Source organism: Gossypium raimondii, chromosome 3, assembly GCF_025698545.1.
Source record: "Gossypium raimondii isolate GPD5lz chromosome 3, ASM2569854v1, whole genome shotgun sequence".
In the NCBI taxonomy this organism is placed as follows: domain Eukaryota; kingdom Viridiplantae; phylum Streptophyta; class Magnoliopsida; order Malvales; family Malvaceae; genus Gossypium; species Gossypium raimondii.
Window position 1 is genome coordinate 44,045,931 of NC_068567.1, and position 26,135 is coordinate 44,072,065.

At 31.4% G+C, this 26,135-nt stretch overlaps 1 protein-coding gene across 1 annotated transcript; it reads left to right on the plus strand.

The window, feature by feature from the left end:
* Positions 1 to 5,080: 5,080 nt before the first annotated feature.
* On the plus strand, positions 5,081 to 10,978 carry LOC105794372 (CRAL-TRIO domain-containing protein YKL091C). Its single transcript, XM_012623523.2, has 6 exons — positions 5,081 to 5,369; positions 5,453 to 5,708; positions 7,314 to 7,350; positions 7,485 to 7,602; positions 9,915 to 10,025; positions 10,511 to 10,978. Exons 1-6 carry the CDS (start codon positions 5,298 to 5,300, stop codon positions 10,646 to 10,648), a joined length of 732 nt encoding a protein of 243 aa, XP_012478977.1. The 5' UTR covers positions 5,081 to 5,297; the 3' UTR covers positions 10,649 to 10,978.
* The last annotated feature ends 15,157 nt before the right edge of the window (positions 10,979 to 26,135 follow it).

The following is a 26,135-nucleotide window of genomic DNA, read 5'->3' on the forward strand; positions in this document are numbered from 1 at the left end:
TGTCCCATGTGGTAAAGGAATCTGGTTCTAATGAGTCTAGCCAATCAGCTGCATTATTTGCCAATCTGGTTTGCAAAACTCATGCTCTACCAAAGGCTACATGATCTCTTTTCATGTATCGTGATCTGCTACTTCAATGCTCACTCCATTGAAGGCATCGCCATGATTTCATTTTCATAACTCAGTTCATTTTTTTCATTCCAGAAACAATGGGCTATGGCTTGAACACGAAGAAAGGCTCTTAATCCATTTACACAGACATCTAACTCAAACTTATAACTATGAACCTTTGTTACTCATACACAAACATCTCATCTTATGGGATAAGAGTGTTTACCTCAATCAAGCACAAATGAGAACATAATACACACACATGGAAGCAAGAAGGAACTCATTAGAAAAATGTAGCAAGTCATTATTCATCCATGCCCACAATAACATGGATGGTACCTCTAACTATATGCTTACTCTTAGGATCACTACGTGAGCCTTGACCCTGTTGGGAACCACTTTGATTCACGAACTCTATTAGCTCGCCATTCCACATTGTGTCTTCTATAGCATTCATCAACGTGAAGCAATCATCGATTTTGTGCCCTATGTCATCATGAAAGGCATATATGTCCATTGAACTCGATCTTCTCACAATGCTCCTCATCAGGGATGGCTAGGGTAAGATGCCAAGGCTCTTGACTTGGCTCAGAATAGGTACGAGTGGCATTCAAAGGGGTATAAGCTTCAAACCTGGCTCGGGGAGTGTACCTCCTAACTTGCTCTGGTTGAGATTCTTGGGGGGACCTAGAAGAAATACCTTGAGCTTGATTTCTCTATGGCTTATCATTTCTCACTCGCAACGATTGGCCATGAGAGCCCTGTCCACTGCGAGGTCCTTCCCTATTTCTGGACTGTCTATCTTCCCTTTAAAAGGTGCAACGGGATGCCTTCTTGATTTTCTTCGCCTCCGCAAACTTTTGGGCTCGTTCATATAAGTTAGCCAAACTTTGCAGTCTGTTATCGATGAAGGAGTATTGCACGTGATCATTTTGTACTCCCATTATAAAAGCATATATGACCCACTAGTCCTCCAAATTCTTCATGTTGAAGGTCGTTGCATGGAACCTCTTCACGTAATCCTAGAGGGACTCACCCTTTATCTACTTTACTGATATTAACCCCATATGTGTGTTCATAATTTCTCTGTGGGTTCTAAACCTTTCTGAAAACATTTTCCCCAACTACGAGAAGCTCCTAATCAAACTCTAGGGAAGGGACAAATACTAGTCATTGGCGCTTGCCTTAAGCGTCGTTAAAAAGGCCTTGCACTTTGCTGCATCTAATGTCCCCAGTACGTTCATGTAGTCATTGTATTACATCAAATGGGCTCGCAGGTCCCTCCTTGCCTCGAACATATCCTTCGGGACTTTGAAGTCACGCCACAAGTTCACTTTTACGATTTCAGGGGCCAATTGATTGTTGAAGCAGAACAACTAGTCCATGTCCTAAAACTCAGGGTGCAATGCCCTTACATCCCTCCGTAACTCAACCACCTCATTTTTCCACTCTTTCACCTACATGCCTAGGACCTTGTCCTGTGTATTCACGTTGTCTTGAAAGTCAGAGTTATCAGAATGCACCTTTCTTCTCAACTCCTCGATCTACTTTCAGCAGCTCTTGCTGAAGAGCTTGTTGTTGTAGGAACCGCGCCTCCTGAGCGGTCATTTGCTCCCTTATGAACCTCATTTGATCCTAGAGAGCAAAGAACTACTACGGGGTGCCTCTTGGTTAGGATGAAGTGACAACCCCTGGCCGGTGGAAATATTCAGGTCTAGAGGGTTAGAAACTCCCTGATGAATTGCATTGTAGAAGTTTTTTGGTCTATCGGTGAACCATCCGACAAACAAATCTCCTTCATTGTGCTGATCGCCAGAGCCTAAGGCTCCAGCCTGTTGTGATGAAAGGTTGAAGGGAAAATTCTCATTTGGGTGAGCCATTTCTATTCTCCTACCGAAGAAAAGAAAACTTAACTTGTTGAAATCTGATGATCGGAAGTCTGTCCATGCTCATCGCACCAATTGTGGAGTGATTTTTGTCTCGATCATATTAAGAGGAGCATTTAGGTATTTATACTATCATAGCTCACGGCCTGACCCTACTATTTTTTCTTGACCCAACTGTGCCTAGGACCGACATTCTAAGCGGGCTCTAGGCCTGCTAGACACGTGTCTCACTCCGGTTGCCTGCAGTGCACGCGGTCCTCTCTGTACTTGGGATTAACATTCTGAGTGGGTTACAAGTCCGCTGGACACGTGTTTCACTCTGGGTTGGCTGCAGAGCACATGTCCCCCTTCTGTGAACACCTTGGGTATATGCGGACAGAGACCGCGACCCTCACCTGGTTTGTGCAAGCTGGATCTGTGAACACACCTTGCGAGTTAGATCTGCGAACTCCTCTCGATGTTATCTCGTAGTTCGCCTTGCACTCAATCATCCAGTGGGACCTACCCGGGTACGAGTAGGTGACTCGGGTCCTATCTAGGATTTGAGTTGGTGATCACTGATATATAACAGTGTTCATGTTATATATTATAAAAAAATAATACACTTATTTTTAAAAAAGTGTCATAATTTTTTCCACAACTTATTTATAAAATACAATTTTATAAAGTTATGATTAAAAATATTTTTATAAAAAAGTGATACAAAGTTATTCAATGTTTTATAAAATATTTTTATAAAGATTATATATTATAATTTTTTATTATTTTAACTTAATTTACGTATTATAAAAATGGTATAACTTAACATAATTTTTTTTTTGTCCAAATTAAGTTTATATAAGTTTTATAATTAAAGGTACAAATTGTTTGCACCATGATCCCAAATACAAAATGTTTTCTTGCATAATATCGGGGTATGATATCATTTGAGAGAACGAAACCGGACACAGACACTAAAGATAACTTACGAACTCTTTAATTTTGTATATTCAAAGCTTCGAAAGGAGATTAATAGGATATTTGTTGTTCTAAAAAAGACTTCTCATACTAATATCATCTTAGTATTGTATAAAAAAAGCTAGATTCTACTAGCATCTTGCATACTCCATAACTTCATTTGTAGGTTGAATTAGGATAATTCATACTTTGAAGAGTGCACGGAAAAAGATATTTTGATAATCTTAATGGTATATATCCATATTCAAATGATGAATAACTTAGGTAGACACCAACGAATGATGATAAGGGTATATCTTAAACCTTAAAAGGAATAGCCTAACAAATATAAAACGCTAGAACATTTAGATAAAATTGCATATGATATTTATTTTTCTTGTTATTTTATTAACAATCATATTATCGACTACTTTATTAGGCTAACATGTTACATACAATGATTTGGTTTTAATTTTTATTGCTCGTTTAGAAATTTTTCATCGTCTTGATATTTTTTAATAATTAATTATGTAACTATGTTTGTAATTAAAATTTATATTACTAAATATGATATAAAAATAAAACTCTTTATAATTACAAAAGAATATGCAACTAACGTTAAAACAAATAAGTAAAAAGTATTCAAACTTGCAAGGTCTGATAAAAAATTCAAATTCTTTATTTTTGAACAATACCCGCTTACTTCATAAGGTCTGATAAAAACATTATAACCTTCCAAGTTTAATTTATAAAATAATTTTAAATAAAACAACAATTTTACTCTTTTATAAATTAATTAGTATCCTATTTATTTTTGTTATTTTTCAGTTTTAATATTCAATAATTTCTAATTGCAAATAATAAAATTATAAAAAGATTTTAATCATATTATTAATTAAATTACAAATGCGAGTAGTGGCCATAAAGGGATCGCGTCCTAAATCATTTTAAATTATGGGGTAATTTACCAATAAAAGCCGTTTTTTTTCAAAATTTACCGAAATAGACCGATTTTTTGATTGTTTACCGGAATGGGCCATTTTCCGCGAAATCGCGTCCACGTTAGCGCGATGTCAGGGTACGTGTCAGGACATCGCGTCCACGTCAGCGCAATTTGCTTACGTGGACACAAATCGCGCCTACGAGGACGCGATTTGCTGACGTGGATGAACAGTTTATGTTTTTAAGCTTGGAAAACTTTGAAAGGCCATAACTTTTCGCTCGGTTGTCCGATTGAGACGATTTTCTTTTTGATTTCGAATAACTTTTCGAGATCTACGCACTGGCAAACGGCCGAAGGTGGTTTACCATAGTTTTCGTCGAAAAAGATCATTTTTTGCCCCTAAATTTTGATTTTTTCGGTTTAAAATTGAATTTTGAAACATTCAAATCATTATTTTCCTTATTTATTTGAAGTAAACACCGAATATTTTTTTACAGAATTGTCTTGTATCATCCTGTTATAGGTATAAGTCAGCTCATTCCACTTTTGAGAAGTTCCCTAAAATTTTCCATTTTATTCAATTTAGTCCCTAAAACCTAAATAGTCATATTTTCAAATCTAAGCTTCGTTTTTCAATTCAAATTCAATTTCATTCTTCCATAACATTCAAATATTCTTAAATAAAAAAAATTTCATGCTAATTTTGAAATAATTACACTTTAGTCCCTATACTAGTAACTAACAAATTATACTTTACAAATTAGTCCCTATTCATCTCTAAACAGTTTGTCAACGCGTAGATCCCAAAAATTTATTCGAAATAAAAAAATCGTCTCAATCGGACAACCGAGCCAAAAGTTATGGCCTTTCAAAGTTTTTCAAGCTAAAAAACATAAACTGTTCATGCCACGTCAGCAAATCGCGTCCTCTAGGGGGCGCTTTCCATCCACGTCAGCAAGTCGTGCTGACGTGGACGCGATTTCCTGGCGCGTACCCTGACATCGCGCTGACGTGGACGTGATTTTGCGGAAAATAGACCATTCCGGTAAATAATTAAATAGTTGGCCTATTTCGGTAAATTTAAAAAAATAGGACTTTTATTGATAAATTACCCTAAATTATGTTCCTTTTTCTTCGGGAGAATTTATTTATTTATCTATTAAAATTTAAGAAATGGAACTTAATTCCACAAGCAACGGCCAACCATTTTCTTATATCACTTGACTTTTTCCACATTTTTTCTGCCAACTTCACAGCCTCTCTCTCTCTCTCATATCTCTCTGTTTATTTTTTTGGGTTTTCCTTTTGTCGTCTTCTTCTCACCTGTTGTTCTTCCATTTTTTAATCAAGTCCCCCCCCGCCTCTCATAACCTCTCCCTCTAACAAGCCAAAGACCCCAAGCAGATTCTATTTGTTCTAACATGGAGAAAAGCCATGAACTTGAACTGACCCAGATGAGGAAATCAGTAGAGAAACTTGGGTTTTCAACAGAGGTAAATTATCAATACCCTTTGTGACTGAAATCCTGTATATTTATACTTCAATTCAGTGTTTTTGACCCCTTTTTTCGTTACAGAAATACGGGGATCCGACACTCATGAGATTCTTGATTGCAAGATCAATGGACACAGATAAAGCTTCAAAGATGTTTGTCCAGTGGCTGAAATGGAGGTCTTCTTTAGTTCCTAATGGGTTCGTTGTAGAATCTGAAGTGCCTGACCAATTAGAAGCCAGAAAGATTTTTTTGCAAGGTTTGTCAAAGACAGGGTATCCAGTGATGATTGTCCAAGCTTGCAAGCATTATCCTCCCAAGGACCATCTCCAGTTCAAGAGTAATTAGTTAGCCCAGCCTCACTACTTTCACTCTTCTTTCTCATGATTGATTAATTAGCATATTCTATTTTTGTTTTCTTATAATTAATGCATGTTGATAAGCCTTGCCTGAAATTTGATTCTTTTCCGATTGTTGAAATGATAACTTTTGGTCATGAGACTCATGGTAGAAAGGTTTCATCATTATGGTGGGACATAATGGGAAAGCTACATAAATCTGCGATGCTATACTTTTTAGATCTTGTTTAATATTTTAGGTAGCTCATAAATGTCGGAGTTTAATCTGTGGCCCCTCAAAGTTGTTTTTTTTTTCAATAAGAGCAATAGATAGGGTAATCCGTTAATCGAACCCAGGACTTGATGTGGTTTGCCATTATGGGCTTAGTTTATTTTATAGGTAAAGTAGATAAATGGTTGGTGGTTTTATTTCGGTCATTAAATTTTTAATTTTTTTTATTTTAGTTATTAAGTTATTTAAAATTATTTTTTAAACGTTAATATCAGTTTGAAATTTGATTTTGGTGAAATGTTGTGATTAATTTTTTATTGATATTATAATAAATTTAGTTTTTAATTTTATATATTCTATTAATTTGATTTTAAATATAAAAATTAACAAATTTAGCTTTATAAAATTTGTTATTTTGTTCAAACTCTAAAAAGTCAATAAATTTAGCCCTCAACATTTATAAAATGACAAATTTTAGTTTTTAAATTTCTGTATTTTTTTTAAAAGTTTTGACCCTTTCTTTCATTTTCTTCACAAGAACAACCAAGGTAAAAAATCTGGATAGTAACATTGATTAACTAAAAGTAAAGCTCACCGCAGAATATTTGAAAGAAATTTTGGATGAGGTTCCGATAAATGAGGTAGCAAGTAATCTAATGCCTAATAATTCAAGTAATTCAATTGGAAGTTTAGCAATACACCACCAAAGGGGAGCAAGGTTTCAACTTGAAATAACCATGGATGCAAAGTCTGCAGCAAAATCTGAGATTTCGGGTGAATGGACCCTGCAACAACTGAAACTATTGAAAAACAAGATGTTTGTATCAATAACTTGGTAAGCTGGCATAGGAGGGGTTCAGTTAGAGAAGAAGACTGCATTACCAAAATAAAACAAATAAGCAGAGTTGTATGATTTTGTTGTATGTGGTTTGTAGCTGGCGATCATCAAGTTATTGTTTGGATTAAAATTTAATGAATTTTAAAAAATCAAAATTTGTTATTTTGTAAATGTTGAGGACTAAATTTATTGAATTTTTAAAAATTAGAACTAAAATGACAAATTATGTAACATTGAGGGTTAAATTTGTTGAATTTATATATTTAGGATCAAATTGATAGAATATGTAAATATTAGATGGCGACAAAAAAAATAAAATTTAGTGAACAAGATCATGGGCAATACTTCAGTGATAATTTCTGTTGTTTACCCTATTTTATATTTGCTCGTGAACTTCATCAATTACTATTAAAGTAGGAGATACTACAAGTATATTCAAGATTTATTTATTTTACATGTTTTTGTTTTTGCTGCAAGCAAGTTTCTTTTCATATTGCAAAATTTACTCTTATATGTTTTCTCTATCTCTTGATGCAGAGTTCGTGGTTTATCTGCTAGACAAAACCATAGCAAGGTAGTATTCTGAGTTCAGACAGTAAAAAGAAGAAAAAAAAACCAAAGGAGCTTCTTTTTTTTTTTTTTTGAGATACAAGCTCCAAAGACATACATTCATATATTTTTTTACTCATTGAGTTGTACCAATCTCAGTGCCGTCAAAGGAGGAGAAATAGGAAATGAAAAGTTGATTGGCGTTCTTGATTTTCAGAATATTACATACAGAAATGTTGATGCACGTGGATTAATAACTGGATTTCAGTTCTTACAGGTGATGTATGTTCTCCGAAATATGTTGAAAAGAACATTGTTTCATGTGTCGTATATAAGAGAAACAGAACAAGGATAGTGCATGGTAAATAGATAATAATAAGAGAGCTTGTTAAGTTTTCTCAAAGTACTTTGATGTCTCTTGTAATTTTATGGCGATTTCTATAGCTGTTTGAAGAGTTCTGCCCTTCACCCGTCTTCCCTCGATGAAAATGAAGGGAAAAGGTGAGCATATTACATAACCTAAAGAAATGCACTACTGACGAGAGTGTAGGCTGTGGAGTTGACTACATAGCTTTAAGGTATTTTACTGTGTAAGTGTCGGATAGGGTTTTTGCCCCATATGGGTATATTTATTATTTTCAAATTTTTTCTCATAATATGCCTTAGAAGGTCATACAGCCGCCCATGTATAAAATTATTTTTAGATAGGGATGTCAGATACAAGTGATTCAAGAAAAATGAAAAATCCGAGATTTAACTATTATCATTTTTTTTATTTCATTTTATTGATCTTTAACTAATTATGAAATTTGGGGTCAATCTTTCAAGGGATAGGGAGTTATGCTTTCTTCATCCGAAATATCATTCAATTTTTGACCTTGTTACAAATTCAAGTTCATATCCCTTAGATTTATGTCATACTGTTCTATTTGAACTAAAGGCTTCTGGAACCTGAGCTATGTTTAAGTTTAGCATAGAACCTGGGTTGGTCAGGTTTCCTGCCTAATGACTTCAACATCACCTTAGGGCCTCATTTAATATTTCAACCGTATACTGGTCTAGCCTTTTTCATTATTATTGCCTAACAAAAGAAATAACTAACCGAGTAACAAAAGATCACCAAGTGCAAGTACAGATGTTGAAATATTAATGGTTGGCTAGTGCATATGTTCTCCATTTCTATGGAGGAGAAAGTCACATTTGAATTACTGAGCTGTTCTTGATATCAGTTACTGTACAAACAAGCTATATGTTTCATGTAGGCTACATATACCAGGGATATATTCATAAAAAATAAGTGAAAGTTCATGACATTCTTTTTTTCCTGGTAACTTGAATTCTCATTAACTCTGTTGCGTGTAAGAATCTTTGACATTTTTTATGGAATAAATCTCTAGTAAGCTGAATGTAATGAAATACTTGAAACATTTCCTTCCGTCTTATATCAAGGGTATCATGGAAGCTTTCATATTAAATACTTAAAGCAAATGCAATTAAATGTGGTAAAAGTACAATGAAGGCTCTTATATTAAGAGTTGAATTGCATTTTATCTCATTATTAGTCCTTGTACTTTAGATTAAAGTGTAAAATGGTTCTTCTGTTAAAAATCTATCTATTTCTATTGTAAAAAATTAATTCATGTCCGTCGAATGAGATACATTTGGCATTACAAGTGTAACTGTCTAGTAAATTGATGAAAATTTTAACAAAAATAACCAATTTGCTCTTTGATCAATTTTAAGGATTAATTTACTTATTTTTGAATAGAAAGCAAAATATAATCTAACTTCTAATACAAAGGCCTCTATAATACTTTTACCCACTAAATGTTTGGTTCTGTTTTAGATTATGTTGCTAAAATTTTGTTTGAGTAATGGATATGGGCATTTCTCAGATACAAGGATGTAATTTTTTCATATATCTGGAAAGTTCTTTTAGGACTATATCCTTTCATGCTGGACATAATTGTTGGATTGGAGTAATTCGAGAAAAGTGAAGAGTTGGATTAAAATAAGTCTTAGGAACAAGTGGAAACAGTTGATAAACTGAATCTTTTCAAATGACACGCTAATGCATGCCATGTCTAGATATTTGTCGTGTTAGACATGACTGTTGGATTGGAGTACTTCGAGAAAAAGTGAAGAGTCGGATTAACATAGATCTTAGAAAAAAGTAGAAACGGTTAGTAAGCAAAATCTTTCTAAATGACACGCTAATGCATCATATCTATCTTCTGTTTTACTTCGTGTACAATCTGATTATGATTTACAAGGCCGTGTTTTAGAATTTATTTGTAGCATTCTTTAAAAGCATGAATTGGGCTATTTTGTCTCCCGATTCACCCAATTCACCCAGCTTGTCCTGTTGTCTTTCTAACCCGCTTCTTCATTTTCTAAAAATTGTCCCAAAGGGATTAAGCTATTAAATGTACCATATTTAATATAGGAATTAGCTAATAAGTTAAGAAATTATGCTCAGTCTCCTAAATCGTGGCCATTGTAAACTGAATTTATCCCTAGATTCTCTTCTGGAAACTTATTACATTTTTCTTCTATGTTTCATTATCCCCAATCTTCACTTAAATGCAGGCATATTTCCCAGAGCGCTTGGCAAAGTGCTACATTGTGCATATGCCGAGGTTTTTTGTTAGTGTTTGGAGGATGGTTTCTCGGTTCATTGAGAAATCTACACTTGAAAAGGTATTTGTTATTGTTTTATTTTTTTTCCTTTCAGATTCTTAGCAGATATAGGTAATGAACTTACTGTCCCAAATGTATTGTTTTTGCTTAATGGTGGTGAATATATGTTTCCTAAATGGAGGTTACTGCATCTTTGTACCTTAAAAATAGTTACTGGATCAAGAGTTTTGCTAATGATTATCTTTAGAGATCCCGGAGTTCAAATCAGTTGGTTCATGTAGTCATTCTTGAGTTCCAGCATCTGGAACTTTTTTTCCTCTACTTTCCCTGCTTCCTTTGTACATAAACGTAGAGTGCTCCTTTTAAGGGTAGTTAATAGTAAACACATTTTGTTAATTAGAATAGTCTGATAACTTTATTCATCCGTTCCATTACATCGAGCGAATATATTAATAGAGTATCCGTACGACACAATTAGCAGAATTCTTAGATTATATTTATGTGATATATCTGTCTTTGCTTATTTTGCAACACCATGAATACAGATTGTAATTGTGACCAATGACGATGAGAAGAAAATATTTATAGAGGAGATAGGTGAAGAAGCTTTGCCAGTGGAGTACGGCGGCAAAGCAATCCTGAGAGCTATCCAAGATGTACAGGTTCCCACATTGGAAGGTTGATCCCGATTCCACCCCAAAATTTACAGGCCATCAAGTGTTTGCTTTAACTCAACTCATTCAAGTATTTCAACATGATAGACATTTGATAACACTGTGGCGGCCCCTGAAGGTGTTAAACCTTCAAACGATCAATGTTGCTGCCAATAATCCATCCCTGAGCCGAATATATTATATGTATCGATGATGATAGTTGCCAACACGATGTTGGCTTTCAACAATGTATCTCCACCATCATCATCATCTTTAATTGCTATAATTTGAAAACATAACCTTCGAAGGATTATCACGTCACTAGATTAAATTATCTACTTTATCCCCTATTATTATGTATGTGTGTGTGTGCGCGCGCGCCCGTGCGTGTGTTTCAACCTGCCAAAAGGTTGATGTTTTCTTGTTCTATTTTAATTTTCTAGAGAAGTAGAGCTCATGGCTTAAAAAACTTGTTAATGGTTATGTTAAAATTTTAATTTAAAAAGTGCTAACAAATATAAAGTTGAATTAAATTATAATAATTTATACTAATTTTTTATAAAATCTATACTATTATTTAAACTCTTAATTGAGTGTGTCAACTCGGTTAGGGACATTATAAAAATATCTTTTCGTATCTAAAGTAAGTTATATTATTCTAAATTATTTTAGTTTTTTTTTAAATTAATAAATAATTCGCTTATAATGGGATTTGAACTCATAGTATTTGAACTGCTAAAATTTTAATTTTACTATTAAATCAAAGCTTTGATTGAATATGTTTATGTATTTTAATCTTATTATTTAAACTCCTAATTAAGTTGGTGTCATTAGTTAGCCAAGTACCAACTCGGTAGGAAAATTGCCAACAACCTCTTATCCTAGGGGCAAGAGCATTAAGTTGTGAGGTGTATGTAACACCCCTTACTCGTGATCGACCCCGGAAGAGGATACGAGGCATTACCAGTCTTAAACACAAGTAACCATACAAAACCAAGCCATAAAATTTTCTTTTTGTTTAAAACTATCTATACACATGCATATCGTCCCTTATAAGGGCCTATGGAGCCCTAAACATACATTGGAAGTGGTTTAGGACTAAACCGGAAACTTTGGAACACTAAGAAAATTTTCATGTTTTGGAAGGTCACACGCCCGTGTGCTAGGTCGTGTCCTCTACATGGCTGAGACACACGGCTGTGTCTCTACCTGGGTGGCTGAGAAATTGATTATTTTTCCCAACCATTTGTTACCCTCATTTGCACCTACTTAAAGATAACTTCAAAGGTACATTTCATGGCATAAATAAGCTACCAATACATCAATAATTCAGCTTTAGATTTGTCATTTAAAACCAACATACTTAGTCACACTTAGTCACATTCAATATGCATCATCAACAACTCTTATACGAGCATAATTATATCTAATTAACATACTATACCATTGAGCAAAACTTAGCCATTGGACATCAAGACTTCTAGAACATACAACCATTAGGAATTTAGGCCATACCCACAACTCATCATGTATCATGCAAACACAACTCACATCACAAGACATTGGATCAAAGTTCAGTATAATTTTTATATTTATTCCTTGTAGATATTGATAATGTTCCTGATTGAGTGGGTGTCACAAGTTACGTCAACTTAAGATTGACGACAACACAATTATAAATAATTATAATGCATTTAATATTCTTAATCTAATGTATTTATGTGTTTAAATTTCGTTTCTGACAATTTAATCTAGTTTTCATTTTAGTATCCTACTTATTGTATGTGTTATTATTAATTTGTTTCAAACCATTCATTTCATTAATTATTGTATGCTATTTTTAAATAATCCTATATGCTAAATAAATAATTTTCATATGTATACATGTGTAATAAAATTTATAATATATATAATTGAATTATATATTGCACTTTTTCATGTTTTTTAATTACATATAAGATATCGATATAGCATAACCAACTATATTGGTTAAACTAAAAATTTATTTACTAATTCTATTATAATACTTGACTTTTTATTGAGTGTTACTATATTATTGTAAAATAATTATTGAATTTGGTGCTACTTAATTTAGTAACACCAATTTAATGAGTTGTTGAAAAGTATGGGCATCACATATATAGTAATAGTAATTACATGTTATTATTTACTATCATAAAAGATTAGTTTAAATTAAAAGTGATCTAATTTGGTTAAAGTTTATTGGGATTTAGTTATTAAATAAAGTATGAGACAAATATGTGTAGATACTCTAGTAACTAATTTCTAATTTATGATGGACTGATTAAAATTATGGTTAACGTGTAAAAGTGATATATTTTGTGTTATGGTCCCCAAATTACATATACGTAACTTTTCTAATATCTATGTTTAGAAAAGAGAGAGCCTTTCTTTAAACTACTTGTGTGCTAATTTGTAAGATGAAAACCATAAAATCCAAATATTTCAATAGATCGATATATTCGTGTACACTTCCGCATCTAGTTTTGTTCTTGATTTATCCTTGATTATTTGACATGATAGATCTTAGTTTATGATTTGTTATGTTTTATATCGATCTTGTTTTACGATTCTTACAAATGGTATCAAAGCAAAATTATGTTGAATTATTGGGAATTGATTAATTTTTTTTCGAATGGTTCTTATTTAAATTTTGTGCGTTTTATGTTATGATGTGGTAACTCAATTAAAACCTATAGAATCAAGTTTTGGTTTTTATGAATCCAGTTTTTAAGAAAACTGATATGTATAGTTTTATTTTCGATAATACATGTTTTAGTTTTTATGAATTGCATTGTATTTAGGTTTTATCGAAATTGATGTTCGCATCAGTTAATTTATATTTATGTTTTTTTAAAATGAATCGGGCTGGACTTTATAATAAAACAAATCAAAGTACAAGCTAACCCATTGAAGATCGGCCTACGAGAGTAAAGAAACAAACATAATTAAAAACAAGAACCAAAATAATAAACGAAATTGAAAAAGAAAACAAATTTAAAACCAGCCTAGATTTAGCTGGCACCCATTCTCCAAAAGTAAATCCTAGAACCTTGTGTCGGTGCTAGATTCCTAAAAGTAAAATGTTCCCAAAAAACTGATCTTTTGCATTTCTTTGCTTTTCCTTCTACCCAAACGTTCCCCTTTTTGCTATTAATTTGGTTCTCTTGGTCTGAAGGGCAAAGATCCCGCTCTGGTGTCTTTCACCGTTCCTAAGTCCAGGTAACTTTCTTTCCCTGTTCTTAGACATTCTGTTTCAAGGTTATGAGCAAAAATATTTGTGGATCTAGGTACATACGCAAACTTTAGTTGTTGAAACAATGTCTTTGTTTGATGTATATTGTCGATGATAGCCCAAACCTCTGATCTGTCTCTAACATTCCTTTTGCTTTTGTTTAGGATGGATTTCACATCTCCTTCTATGACCACATGCTGGAGACTCCACTGGATGCTTAACCATACTGCTAATAGACAACAAGGCCTTCCACTGCGAATGGAAAATCTACACGATCATGCAGTTTCTGTTTTGTGACCAGAACCACCCATTGGGAGTCACGAACGACTAGTCCCAAAGTAAAATTGTTCAAGTATTGACTTTAAGAATCAAGGTTTTTTTAAGAAAAAGAACATTAAGTTGATCATGTTGGTGATTGGGTTTCATTATGAAACCATATATATAGTTTATTTATCTTTTAAGTAATATGTATCTACTTTTAAAGGGTACTGTATTAAAAATAAGTTTTGATTCTTGAAGGGATTCAGGGTAAGATTTCAATGGAAGATGTAATACCCCTAACCCGTATCCTTCCCCAGAATAGGGTTATAGAGCATTATCGGAGTTTACAAATTAATTTTCAGACATTTCATTTCATCAAGCATTCATATTTATAACCAATCAAAATCAAAACATTTATGAGCTAACATTAACCAATTTAACTTATTCAATAACCAGAATCAAATCATCCAAAATTTCTGATAGAACCAATGGACAATGTGATATATCTCCAACAAGCTTCCAACCCAATCGAGCTTCCGATAATCATTTCAAAACATCCAATAATAATTCAATTCCAAACACAAATATATATATATATATATATATATATAATATTCATTACCAAATAGCATTCAACTCAATTAAAATTATACAAAATATAGTTCATAAGAACTTACCAGGCTAAATTGCAGAAATACCAAAATTTAGGGACATTTTGAAAAATTTCTATTTTTCTCGAATTTCCACCCAATATTGATATAAATTAATATTTCATTCAATTTAGTAATTTAAATAATAAAACAATCCATTTCATGCAATTTGGTCATTTTTTGACATTTTTCCAAAATTGCCCCTAAAGTTTTACTTTTATTCAATTTAGTCCTCGAGCCCAAATCATGCAAATTAACCATTTGAAATACAAATCCATGCTAGCATAATATTCATAAATTTATTTTCCTCCTCCTCCTCTCCATTCCACATCCTTAATTTACATAACATGCTTATAAGTAACATTATCTATAATTTCACTATTTTCTTGTAAATTTATTCAAAGTTGTCTATTTGAGTCATAGTCACTAAATCATTTATATCTTGAGCTAAAGAAATAAAAATTAAGATCCGTTAATTTTCCTGAAACTAGACTCATATATCCTCTTGTCATAAAATTTTCAGAATTTTGGTTTAGCCAAATAGTACAGTTTATTCTTTAAAGTTTCCCTATTTTGCTGTCTAACAGTTCCGACCACTCTTAACTAAAATGAATTATCTAATTGTACAGAATTTGGATGATGTTTCCGTTTATTTCATTTGAAAATAGATTAATTAAGGATTCTAATCATATAAATTATAACTCATAATTATTTTTATTCAATTTTTATTATTTTCCAAAGTCAGAACAGGGAACCTGAAATCATTCTGAAATTATCTCACAAAATTTATTATATCTCATGATTTAAAATGATATTGCTTACACCATTTCTTCTATGAGAAACTAGACTTAATAAGATTTAATTTCATATTTTATTCATCTTCTAATTCAATTCCCACAATTTTGGTGATTTTTCAAAGTTAACCTCTCTTCTTTGTTCAAACTGTTTTAGTGTAAAATATTGATTACTAAGTTTATAACACTCTTATTTTCTTTCTCTCGCACTATTTCTCATCACTTTCTCTTATTTTCTCTTCACTAACATACCAAGAACATAAAACCTTATATAATAAAACTCTACATTAAACTCAAAAATATATTGAAATCTTTATGTTCTTACCTTGCTCAATTGATTTCAATCTTTAACTTGATTTTCTCTCTCCTCCAGCTTCTATTTCTTGAATCTAACTTGATATTCTAACTCCCATAGTCTCCTTGTTATCTTTCTCTCTGATGGATATGGAAATTCTTTTGATTTCTAAGTGAAAATGGTGAATTTTTGATAAAAGGGCCAAATTGTAAAGAAAAGAAAGTTTCTTTCTTTCTTTCCTCTTCATACGTTGGTTGCATGGGAAGAAGATGATAATTCCTCATCTTTCCTTTCATATATATACTAAATAGAATAATAATAAATTAATAAAATATCATTTAAAAATCATATTAAAATATTAATAAACTAATATTTATTTAATTAATTAATCTAAAATATCACCAACATCATCATTGCCTTCTAGAATTCTCTCTCTTCTAATTAACCATTTTGCCCTTCATAATCTTTTAAAATTCCATCATTGAGTCACACTTAATTTGGTAAAATTACGATTTAGTCCCTTATAATTCTTATCTTATTCAATTTGGTCCTAATTCATCCATTTTCCTTAGTTTCTAGATCATTCCACCCTTAAAATATTTACACCTTTGGTCCTTCAAATTTTTCATATTTACACTTTAACCCCTCAAATTTTGAGTATTTACTCTTGGGCAACAATACTTTTCTCACTTTTGCGATTTAATCCTTCCTTGTATTAATATGTCATAATATACTTCTCAATGTTGACATAACTCAAAATTTCCCCTTTTTTTTTACTTTATTTCCTTATTTTACTATACCAAGGATAATATCTTACTGTAGAAATTTTCAAAATATTACATTTGTGGTCCCGAAACCACTGTTTCGACTAGGCCCAAATTCGGGCTATTACAACTAAAAAAAAGGGGAATTTTTGAGTTATGTCAACATTGAGAAGTATATTATGACATATTAATACAAGGAAGGATTAAATCGCAAAAGTGAGAAAATTATTGTTGCCCAAGAGTAAATACTCAAAATTTGAGGGGTTAAAGTGTAAATATGAAAAAGTTGAAGGACCAAAGGTGTAAATATTTTAAGGGTGGAATGATCTAGAAACTAAGGAAAATGGATGAATTAGGACCAAATTGAATAAGATAAGAATTATGAGGGACTAAATCATAATTTTACCAAATTAAGTGTGACTCAATGATGGAATTTTAAAAGATTATGAAGGGCAAAATGGTCAATTAGAAGAGAGAGAAATCTATAAGGCAATGATGATGTTGGTGATATTTTAGATTAATTAATTAAATAAATATTAGTTTATTAATATTTTAATATGATTTCTAATTGATATTTTATTAATTTATTATTATTCTATTTAGTATATATATGGAAGGAAAGATGAGGAATTATCATCTTCTTCCCCATGCAACCAACGTATGAAGAGGAAAGAAAGAAAGAAACTTTCTTTTTTTTACAATTTGGTCCTTTTATAAAAAATTCACCATTTTCACTTAGAAATCAAAAGAATTTCCATATCCATCAAGAGAGAAAAATAACAAGGAGACTATGGGGAGCTAGAACTTCAAGTTAGATTCAAGAAATAGAAGCTGGAGGAGAGAGAAAATCAAGTTAAAGATTGAAATCAATTGAGCAAGGTAAGAACAACAAGATATCAATATATTTTTGAGTTTGATATTATTGAAAAGGAATGAAATTGATGTTAATGTAGAGTTTTATTATATAAGGTTTTATGTTATTGGTATGTTAGTGAAGAGAAAATAAGAGAAAGTGATGAGAAATAGTGTAGAGAAAGAAAATAAGAGTGTTATAAACTTAGTAATCAATATTTTACACTAAAACAGTTTGGACAGCAGCAGTAGGTTAACTTTGAAAACTCACCAAAATTGTGGGAATTGAATTAGAAGATTAATAAAATATTAAAATAAATCTTATTGAGTCTAGTTTCTCATAGAATAAATGGTGTAAGCAATAGAATTTTAAATTAAGAGATATAATAAATTTTGTGAGTCAATGGCAGAATGATTTCGGGTTCCCCTGTTCTGATTTTGGAAAATCATCAAAAATTTAAAAAAAATAATTATGAGTAATATTTTATATTATTAGAATCCTTAATGAATCTATTTTCAAATTAAATAAACGGAAACATCATCCAAATTCTGTACAATTAGATAATTCATTTTTAGTGAAGAGTGGTCGAAACTGTCAGACAGCAAAATAGGGGAAACTTTAAAGAATAAACTGTACTATTTGGCTAAACCAAAAATTCTGAAAATTTTATGGCAGGAAGATATATGAGTCTAGTTTCAGGAAAATTAACGGATCTTAATTTGAATTTCTGTAGCTCAAGATATAAATGATTTAGTGACTATGACTCAAATGGACAACTTTGAATAAATTTACAAGAAAATAGTGAAATTATAGATAATGTTACTTATAAGCATGTTATGTAAATTAAGGATGTGGAATGGAGAGGAGGAGGAGGAAAATAAATTTATGAATATTATGCTAGCATGGATTTGCATTTCAAATGGTTAATGGACTAAATTGAATAAAAGTAAAACTTTAGGGGCAATTTTGGAAAAATGTCAAAAATGACCAAATTGCATGGAATGAATTGTTTTATTATTTAAATTCCTAAATTGAATGAAATATTAATTTAGATCAATATTGGGTGGAAATTCGAGAAAAAATAGAAATTTTTCAAAATGTCCCTGAATTTTGGTATTTCTGCAATTTAGCCTGGTAAGTTCGTATGAACTATATTTTGTATAATTTTAATTGAATTGAATGCTATTTGGTAATGAATATTATATATATGTGTGTTTGGAATTGAATTATTATTGGATGTTTTGAAATGATTATCGGAAGCTCGATTGGATTGGAAGCTTGTTGGAGATATATCACATTGTCCATTGGTTCTATTGGAAATTTTGGATGATTTGATTCTGGTTATTGTATAAGTTAAATTGGTTAATGTTAGCTCATAAATGTTTTGATTTTGATTGGTTATAAATATGAATGCTTGATGAAATGAAATGTCTGAAAATTAATTTGTAAACTCCGGTAATGCTCTATAACCCTATTCTGGGGAAGGATACAGGTTAGGAGTGTTACATTTAGTGGTATCAGAGCTACGGTTTAGTCGATTCTCGGACCGAACGAAGCATATGTGAAGTTTGGAATATACATGTCATTATATAACATGTGATAGTGTGAGATCTCCTAACCTTGATGAGATTTATTTTATTTATAGATGGAGATACTTTTCAACTTAGCTAATTTCGATAATATTGAAAGCATTATGTGAAATGTGTAAAAATGATATGCATGTATTTTGATGTTTTATGGAAGAATATGAATGTTTGGAGTGTGATAAAAAAAACTTGAACTAAGTGATTTTCGATAAAAAAAAACCTAAAAGGACTAATTTAGAAAAGTTATAAAATATGCCATAAATGTGTGAATAAGTGAAAATTTTGGATTGAAATTGTCATAAAATGGTTCAGCTAGTCCTAAAATGCAAGGAAATTGAATAAAAATTATTTTACGAGCCTAGGGGCAAAATTGTAACTTTGTGAAACTTTAGGGGCAAAAATGTAAATTTTCAAAGTATGGTTTTTGGACTGGAATGAATAGTGTGAATGTTAAATAAGTCAAATGTGTTATTATAGATCAAGAAATAAGTGGAATCGACCTTGATCGGAGAAAAGAAAAGATTTATGACTAAATTGCTAAATTTCTATATTGTTGCACCAAAGTAAGTTGTATGTAATTAATACATTGTTATAATTACTTATGCTATATTTCATGACAATATATGCGAAAGGGTTGATATGAAATAGTTATATTAAAGTTAGAAATTTGAAATCGATAATTGATTTGTTTAAAATCAGATTGGTATATGGATATACCAACTGCAAGTAATGGTTGAAGTGATTCAAATAGAATTATTAAATTGGCTATGGAATTGAGTGGAAAGATTGATATTATAATGTGCTATGGAGAAATTGTAAATTATTGGGAAGTAAGAATCTTCGTGAAACTGTTGGAATGGTAAAGATTTGAATAAGGTATCGATAAACACGTGTGTAGTACTGTGTGAAGGCTACTATGTGTACCGATAAATAATGGTCACATGTGCAGTACTAAGTGAAGGCTACTATGTGTACCGAGAAGCTTTGGTCACGTGTGTAGTACTGTGTGAAGGCTACTACTTGTACTGATAAATGATGGTCACGTGTGTAGTACTATGTAAAGGCTACTACGTGAACCGTAAAACTTGATCACGTGTGTAGTACTATGTGAAGGCTACTACGTGAATCGTAAAATTTAATCACGTGTGTAGTACTATGTGCAGGCTACTACGTGTATCGGATGGAAATTGTCACATGTGTAGTACTACGTGCAGGCTACTATGTGAACCGGTTACCATTGACTATAAAGGTGGTTGCTACGTGCTGATTCCACCGTAATTTAAATGTGAAAGGGGTTGCTAAGTGCTGATTCCCCGAATCATTGGTGGTTGCTAAGTGCTGATCTCACACTATCTTAAATGTGAAAGGGGTTGCTAAGTGTTGATTCCCCGATTCATTGGTAGTTGCTAAGTGCTGAATCCACCGATAACGGATAACATTTCGAGTGTTCAACAGGAAAATTGGAAAGGTAAATATTTATATATGGTGGACAAGGTTATGTGAGGAATATTGGGGTTGATACTTAGTCAACCCATGTGCAAGGTGAAAGGAAATACCAAAACCTCAAAAGAGCAAATTTAAATATAAAATTGTTTTGTATAACAACAGTTGGGAAATATTGAAAAATCACCATAAATGGTGGAAAATGAATTAGAGGCTGAATAATATATGAAATTGAATCTGAGTGAGTCTATTTTCATATGAAAGAAACAGAGCAAGCAAAGGAATTGTATATTTGGGGATATTTAAATTTTATTGAGGCAGGGTTAGATTGATTTCGAAATCCCCTGTTCTAACTTTGGAAAATCACTAAAAATTGTACAAAAATAATTATGGTTGAAATTTACATGCTTGAAATCCTTAGTGAGTCTATTTTTAAGAGAAAGAAACGAGAACATTGTTTGAATTTTGTACAGGGAGATAAGTAAATTTTAGTAAGGGAGGTCAGGAGTGTTGGACAGTGAAATAGGGGAAGGTTTAATGAATAAACTGTACTAATGGACTAAACAAAAAATTCTGAAAATTTTATGGTGGAAAGGTATATGAGTCTAGATTTGAGGAAAATTTATGGAATTCAATTTGGAGCCCTATAACTCCAGATAAAAATAAATTGGTGACTGTGACGCAGAAAATCAGATTGCTGGAAATTGAATTGAAAGATTAAATTGTGTAGAACTCAGGAATGAGTACTTTCGTTCAGTGACATGTGATGAATTGACGGAAAAGACCATGTTTTGACCATGGCAACATGTGAACATGTGATTATGTGATTCTGTGTAAGACCATAACTGAGCTATGGCATCGGTATGTGATTTGTGATTACGTGTAAGACCATAGTTGGACTATGACATCGAGAAAACGAAGTACTCAATTCTGTAAGACGTTCTCTAATTTGAAAAATGTCGGTAAGTAAAATAGAAGCCAAGTATTGGAATTTAATTAGATATTAATATTGAGCTCGAGTAAGTAAATCTGTTGTGTGAAATTGTGAGTGACAGAAAACATTTGTAATAAATAGATGTGTTAATTTGCTTGGAATGAACTATGTGGTTATGATGGTATTACATTGATGATGAAAGCTAAGTTATATATATATATATATATATATATATATGTATTTATGAGAGTAAGTTAGAGGTTTTATGACCTCACCATCACCCCCTTATCAGTATTGCTTTATGACGAAATTTTTACGAGAATCATGTTGAATAAGCTCATAAATGTGAACTAAAGAAGAAGTTAAATTTGATGAGACAAAATATTAAGGTATGATACCTAAAGAGTGTATGTATTAACTGGAAGTTCTTTTGAATTGATTTTTGTTAGTGAATGGAATAATGTGAGGTTTGTGATAACAAAATTTGTTAGAGAAATGATAATTAAGTGGTAAAGATGCCTGTGTGTGACGTTTACAATTAAAATGAACACGATGATCTTTTCTGGATATTTTATATATTCTTTTATCCTCAGAGATATGTGTATAATTTTTCAGTTTCTAATAGAGTTCTTATGTTATGAGAATGTTAGCTAATTATGATGTCAGACGAAAGCCCTATTGGATTGGCCGGTTTGTGATCGGTTATTTTTATATTTTGTATGCATATTTAAAAAGTGTATTGTTTTGCTACGATGAAATTCCAGAGCTAAAATGTGGTGATTCTGGTGATTTTCATGCTAAAAGAATTTTGAAAGATTGTGTGTGTGAGCTGTATTTTCAGCATGAAGAAAAGAGAGTACTTTGATATGTTAATGTTTGATAGTTAAAATCAACTCAATTGTTTTCTTGGAGTGAACTGATTTATCGAGATATGATATGAGTTGTATGTATTTAAGCATGCGTATTCACGAGTATGATGGCGGATAGTCGAAATGAAAAAAATCTATATTTCAGAAAGTATGATATAGAGATATATTTATTGGAAAGAGATATACGAAATTAAATCGATTAGTGATTCTGAAATGTTAGTGAAAGTGTTTCATGAGAGTTCGAAGTAACTACTCTTGGAAAGATTTTTGGGGACGAAAATCCTTAAAGGGGGGAGAGTTGTAATAGCTCGAATTTGGGCCTAATCGAAACAGTGGTTTCGGGACCACAAATGTAATATTTTGAAAATTTCTACAGTAAGATATTATCCTTGGTATAGTAAAATAAGGACATAAAGTAAAAAAAAAAAGGGGGAAATTTTGAGTTATGTCAACATTGAGAAGTATATTATGACATATTAATACAAGGAAGGATTAAATCGCAAAAGTGAGAAAAGTATTGTTGCCCAAGAGTAAATACTCAAAATTTGAGGGGTTAAAGTGTAAATATGAAAAAATTGAAGGACCAAAGGTGTAAATATTTTAAGGGTGGAATGATCTAGAAACTAAGGAAAATGGATGAATTAGGACCAAATTGAATAAGATAAGAATTATGAGGGACTAAATCGTAATTTTACCAAATTAAGTGTGACTCAATGATGGAATTTTAAAAGATTATGAAGGGCAAAATGGTTAATTAGAAGAGAGAGAATTCTAGAAGGCAATGATGATGTTGGTGATATTTTAGATTAATTAATTAAATAAATATTAGTTTATTAATATTTTAATATGATTTTTAAATGATATTTTATTAATTTATTATTATTCTATTTAGTATATATATGAAAGGAAAGATGAGGAATTATCATCTTCTTCCCCATGCAACCAACGTGTGAAGAGGAAAGAAAGAAAGAAACTTTCTTTTCTTTACAATTTGGTCCTTTTATCAAAAATTCACCATTTTCACTTAGAAATTAAAAGAATTTCCATATCCATCAAGAGAGAAAGATAACAAGGAGACTATGGGGGGGAGCTAGAATATCAAGTTAGATTCAAGAACTAGAAGCTGGAGGAGAGAGAAAATCAAGTTAAAGATTGAAATCAATTGAGCAAGGTAAGAACATCAAGATTTCAATATATTTTTGAGTTTGATATTATTGAAAGGCATGAAATTGATGTTAATGTAGAGTTTTATTATATAAGGTTTTATGTTCTTGGTATGTTAGTGAAGAGAAAATAAGAGAAAGTGATGAGAAATAGTGTAGAGAAAGAAAATAAGAGTGTTATAAACTTAGTAATCAATATTTTACACTAAAACAGTTTGGACAGCAGCAGAGGTTAACTTTGAAAACTCACCAAAATTGTGGGAATTGAATTAGAAGATGAATAAAATATGAATTTAAATCTTATTCAGTCTAGTTTCTCATAGAAGAAATGGTGTAAGCAATATAATTTTAAATCATGAGATATAATAAATTTTGTGAGACAATTTCAGAATGATTTTGGGTTCCCTATTCTGACTTTGGAAAATCATAAAAATTGAAGAAAAATAATTATGAGTTATAATTTATATGATTGGAATATTTAATTAATCTATTTTCAAATGAAATAAATGTAAACATCATCCAAATTCTGTAAAATTAGATAATTCATTTTAGTGAAGAGTGGTCGAAACAGTTAGACAACAAAATAGGGAAACTTTAAAGAATAAACTGTACTATTTGGAAAAACCAAATATTCTGAAAATTTTATGGCAAGAAGATATATGAGTCTAGTTTCAGGTAAAATTAATGGATCTTAATTTGGATTTCTTTAGCTCAAGATATAAATGATTTAGTGACTATGACTCAAATGGACAACTTTGAATAAATTTACAAGAAAATAGTGAAATTATAGATAATGTTACTTATAAGCATGTTATGTAAATTAAGGATGTGGAATGGAGAGGAGGAGGAGGAAAATAAATTTATGAATATTATGCTAGCATGGATTTGCATTTCAAATGGTTAATTTGCATGATTTGGGCTCGAGGACTAAATTGAATAAAAGTACAACTTTAGGGGCAATTTTGGAAAAATGTCAAAAAATGACCAAATTGCATGAAATGAATTGTTTTATTATTTAAATTACTAAATTGAATGAAATATTAATTTAGATCAATATTGGGTGGAAATTCGAGAAAAATAGAAATTTTTCAAAATGTCCCTGAATTTTGGTATTTCTGCAATTTAGCCTGGTAAGTTCTTATGAACTATATTTTGTATAATTTTAATTGAATTGAATGCTATTTGGTAATGAATATTATATATATATATATATATATGTGTGTGTGTGTGTGTTTGGAATTGAATTATTATTGGATGTTTTGAAATGATTATCGGAAGCTCGATTGGGTTGGAAGCTTGTTGGAGATATATCACATTGTCCATTGGTTCTATCAGAAATTTTGGATGATTTGATTCTGGTTATTGTATAAGTTAAATTGGTTAATGTTAGCTCATAAATGTTTTGATTTTGATTGGTTATAAATATGAATGCTTGATGAAATGAAATGTCTGAAAATTAATTTGTAAACTCCGATAATGCTCTATAACCCTATTTCGGGGAAGGATACGGGTTAGGGGTGTTACAGAAGAAAATCCAATTGTGTATATATTTGAGAAAATATATAATTTCCCTTCTTTCGATAAACCTTTTATTAGATTTGGTTAATTAGCACGTTTAAGGAATTATTCAATTGAAGGATTATATTCTCAATTGGATGGAGATTTGGGAATGTTCATTCAATTTATAGTTTTTGTTTTAATTTTCTAAAGGCTTTTAGTTATTGAAGTAATTACACAATAATTACTTATTGTTCCATGACTATATTTTATCATATTTTCAAATTTGATTAATAAATTGAGTTAATTATGGTAAGATTAGGTTTTGTGTGAATTGATTTAAAGTTCTTGATAATTTTGTATGGATTAAGTTATGATTTTTTGTCAAACTGGTTTGATGGACATTCATCAAACTTGTTATATTTCGATATGGATATATACTTAATCTTTGAGTGTCTTGACGCAAATTGATATCCAGTCATAATATGAATTTGGTTTTAAGTTTGGTGCGATAAAATTTTGTTATGGATTTCATTGTAAAAATTTCAATGGATGCATGTTTAAGATATTAAAATGAGTCAAAAGTTAAGGTTTTTGGGTTATTTTAGAAGCTATAGAGCAATAAAAAAAATTTATGGCATGGCAAGAAGCCAAGTCTAAACCATTTGAGTATTTGGGGATGCCTGCCCCACATATTGGATAAAGATGCGAGAAAGTTGGACTTATAGACATAATTGTGCATATTTGTAAGATATCCAAAGAAAACAAAGGGTGGTTTGTTTTATAACCTGAAAGAGTAAACTGTTATAGTGTCAACTCATGCTACTTTCCTAGAAAAAAGCTCCATGAATGACTTTAAAGCTCGGACCAAATAGGTACTCGAGGAACTTTCGGGAAATATCCAAAACCCTACTGAAACGGTTCCAAAACCAACTCCTAATAGTATACAGACAAATTATCAGCAGCATAGGGTGCTTCGTAGTAGTGGGAGGGTCTCTCATAGGCCTGAGTTCTTCCAATTCGGCTGAATTGTTTTTAACATTGAATGTAACACCCAGTTTCCAATAAAATCAAAATTTGAAATAACTGGAGGACTAAACTTAAAGAGACCATAAGTTGGCGACCTCTATTGGAAGAAATGGGAAAGATGGA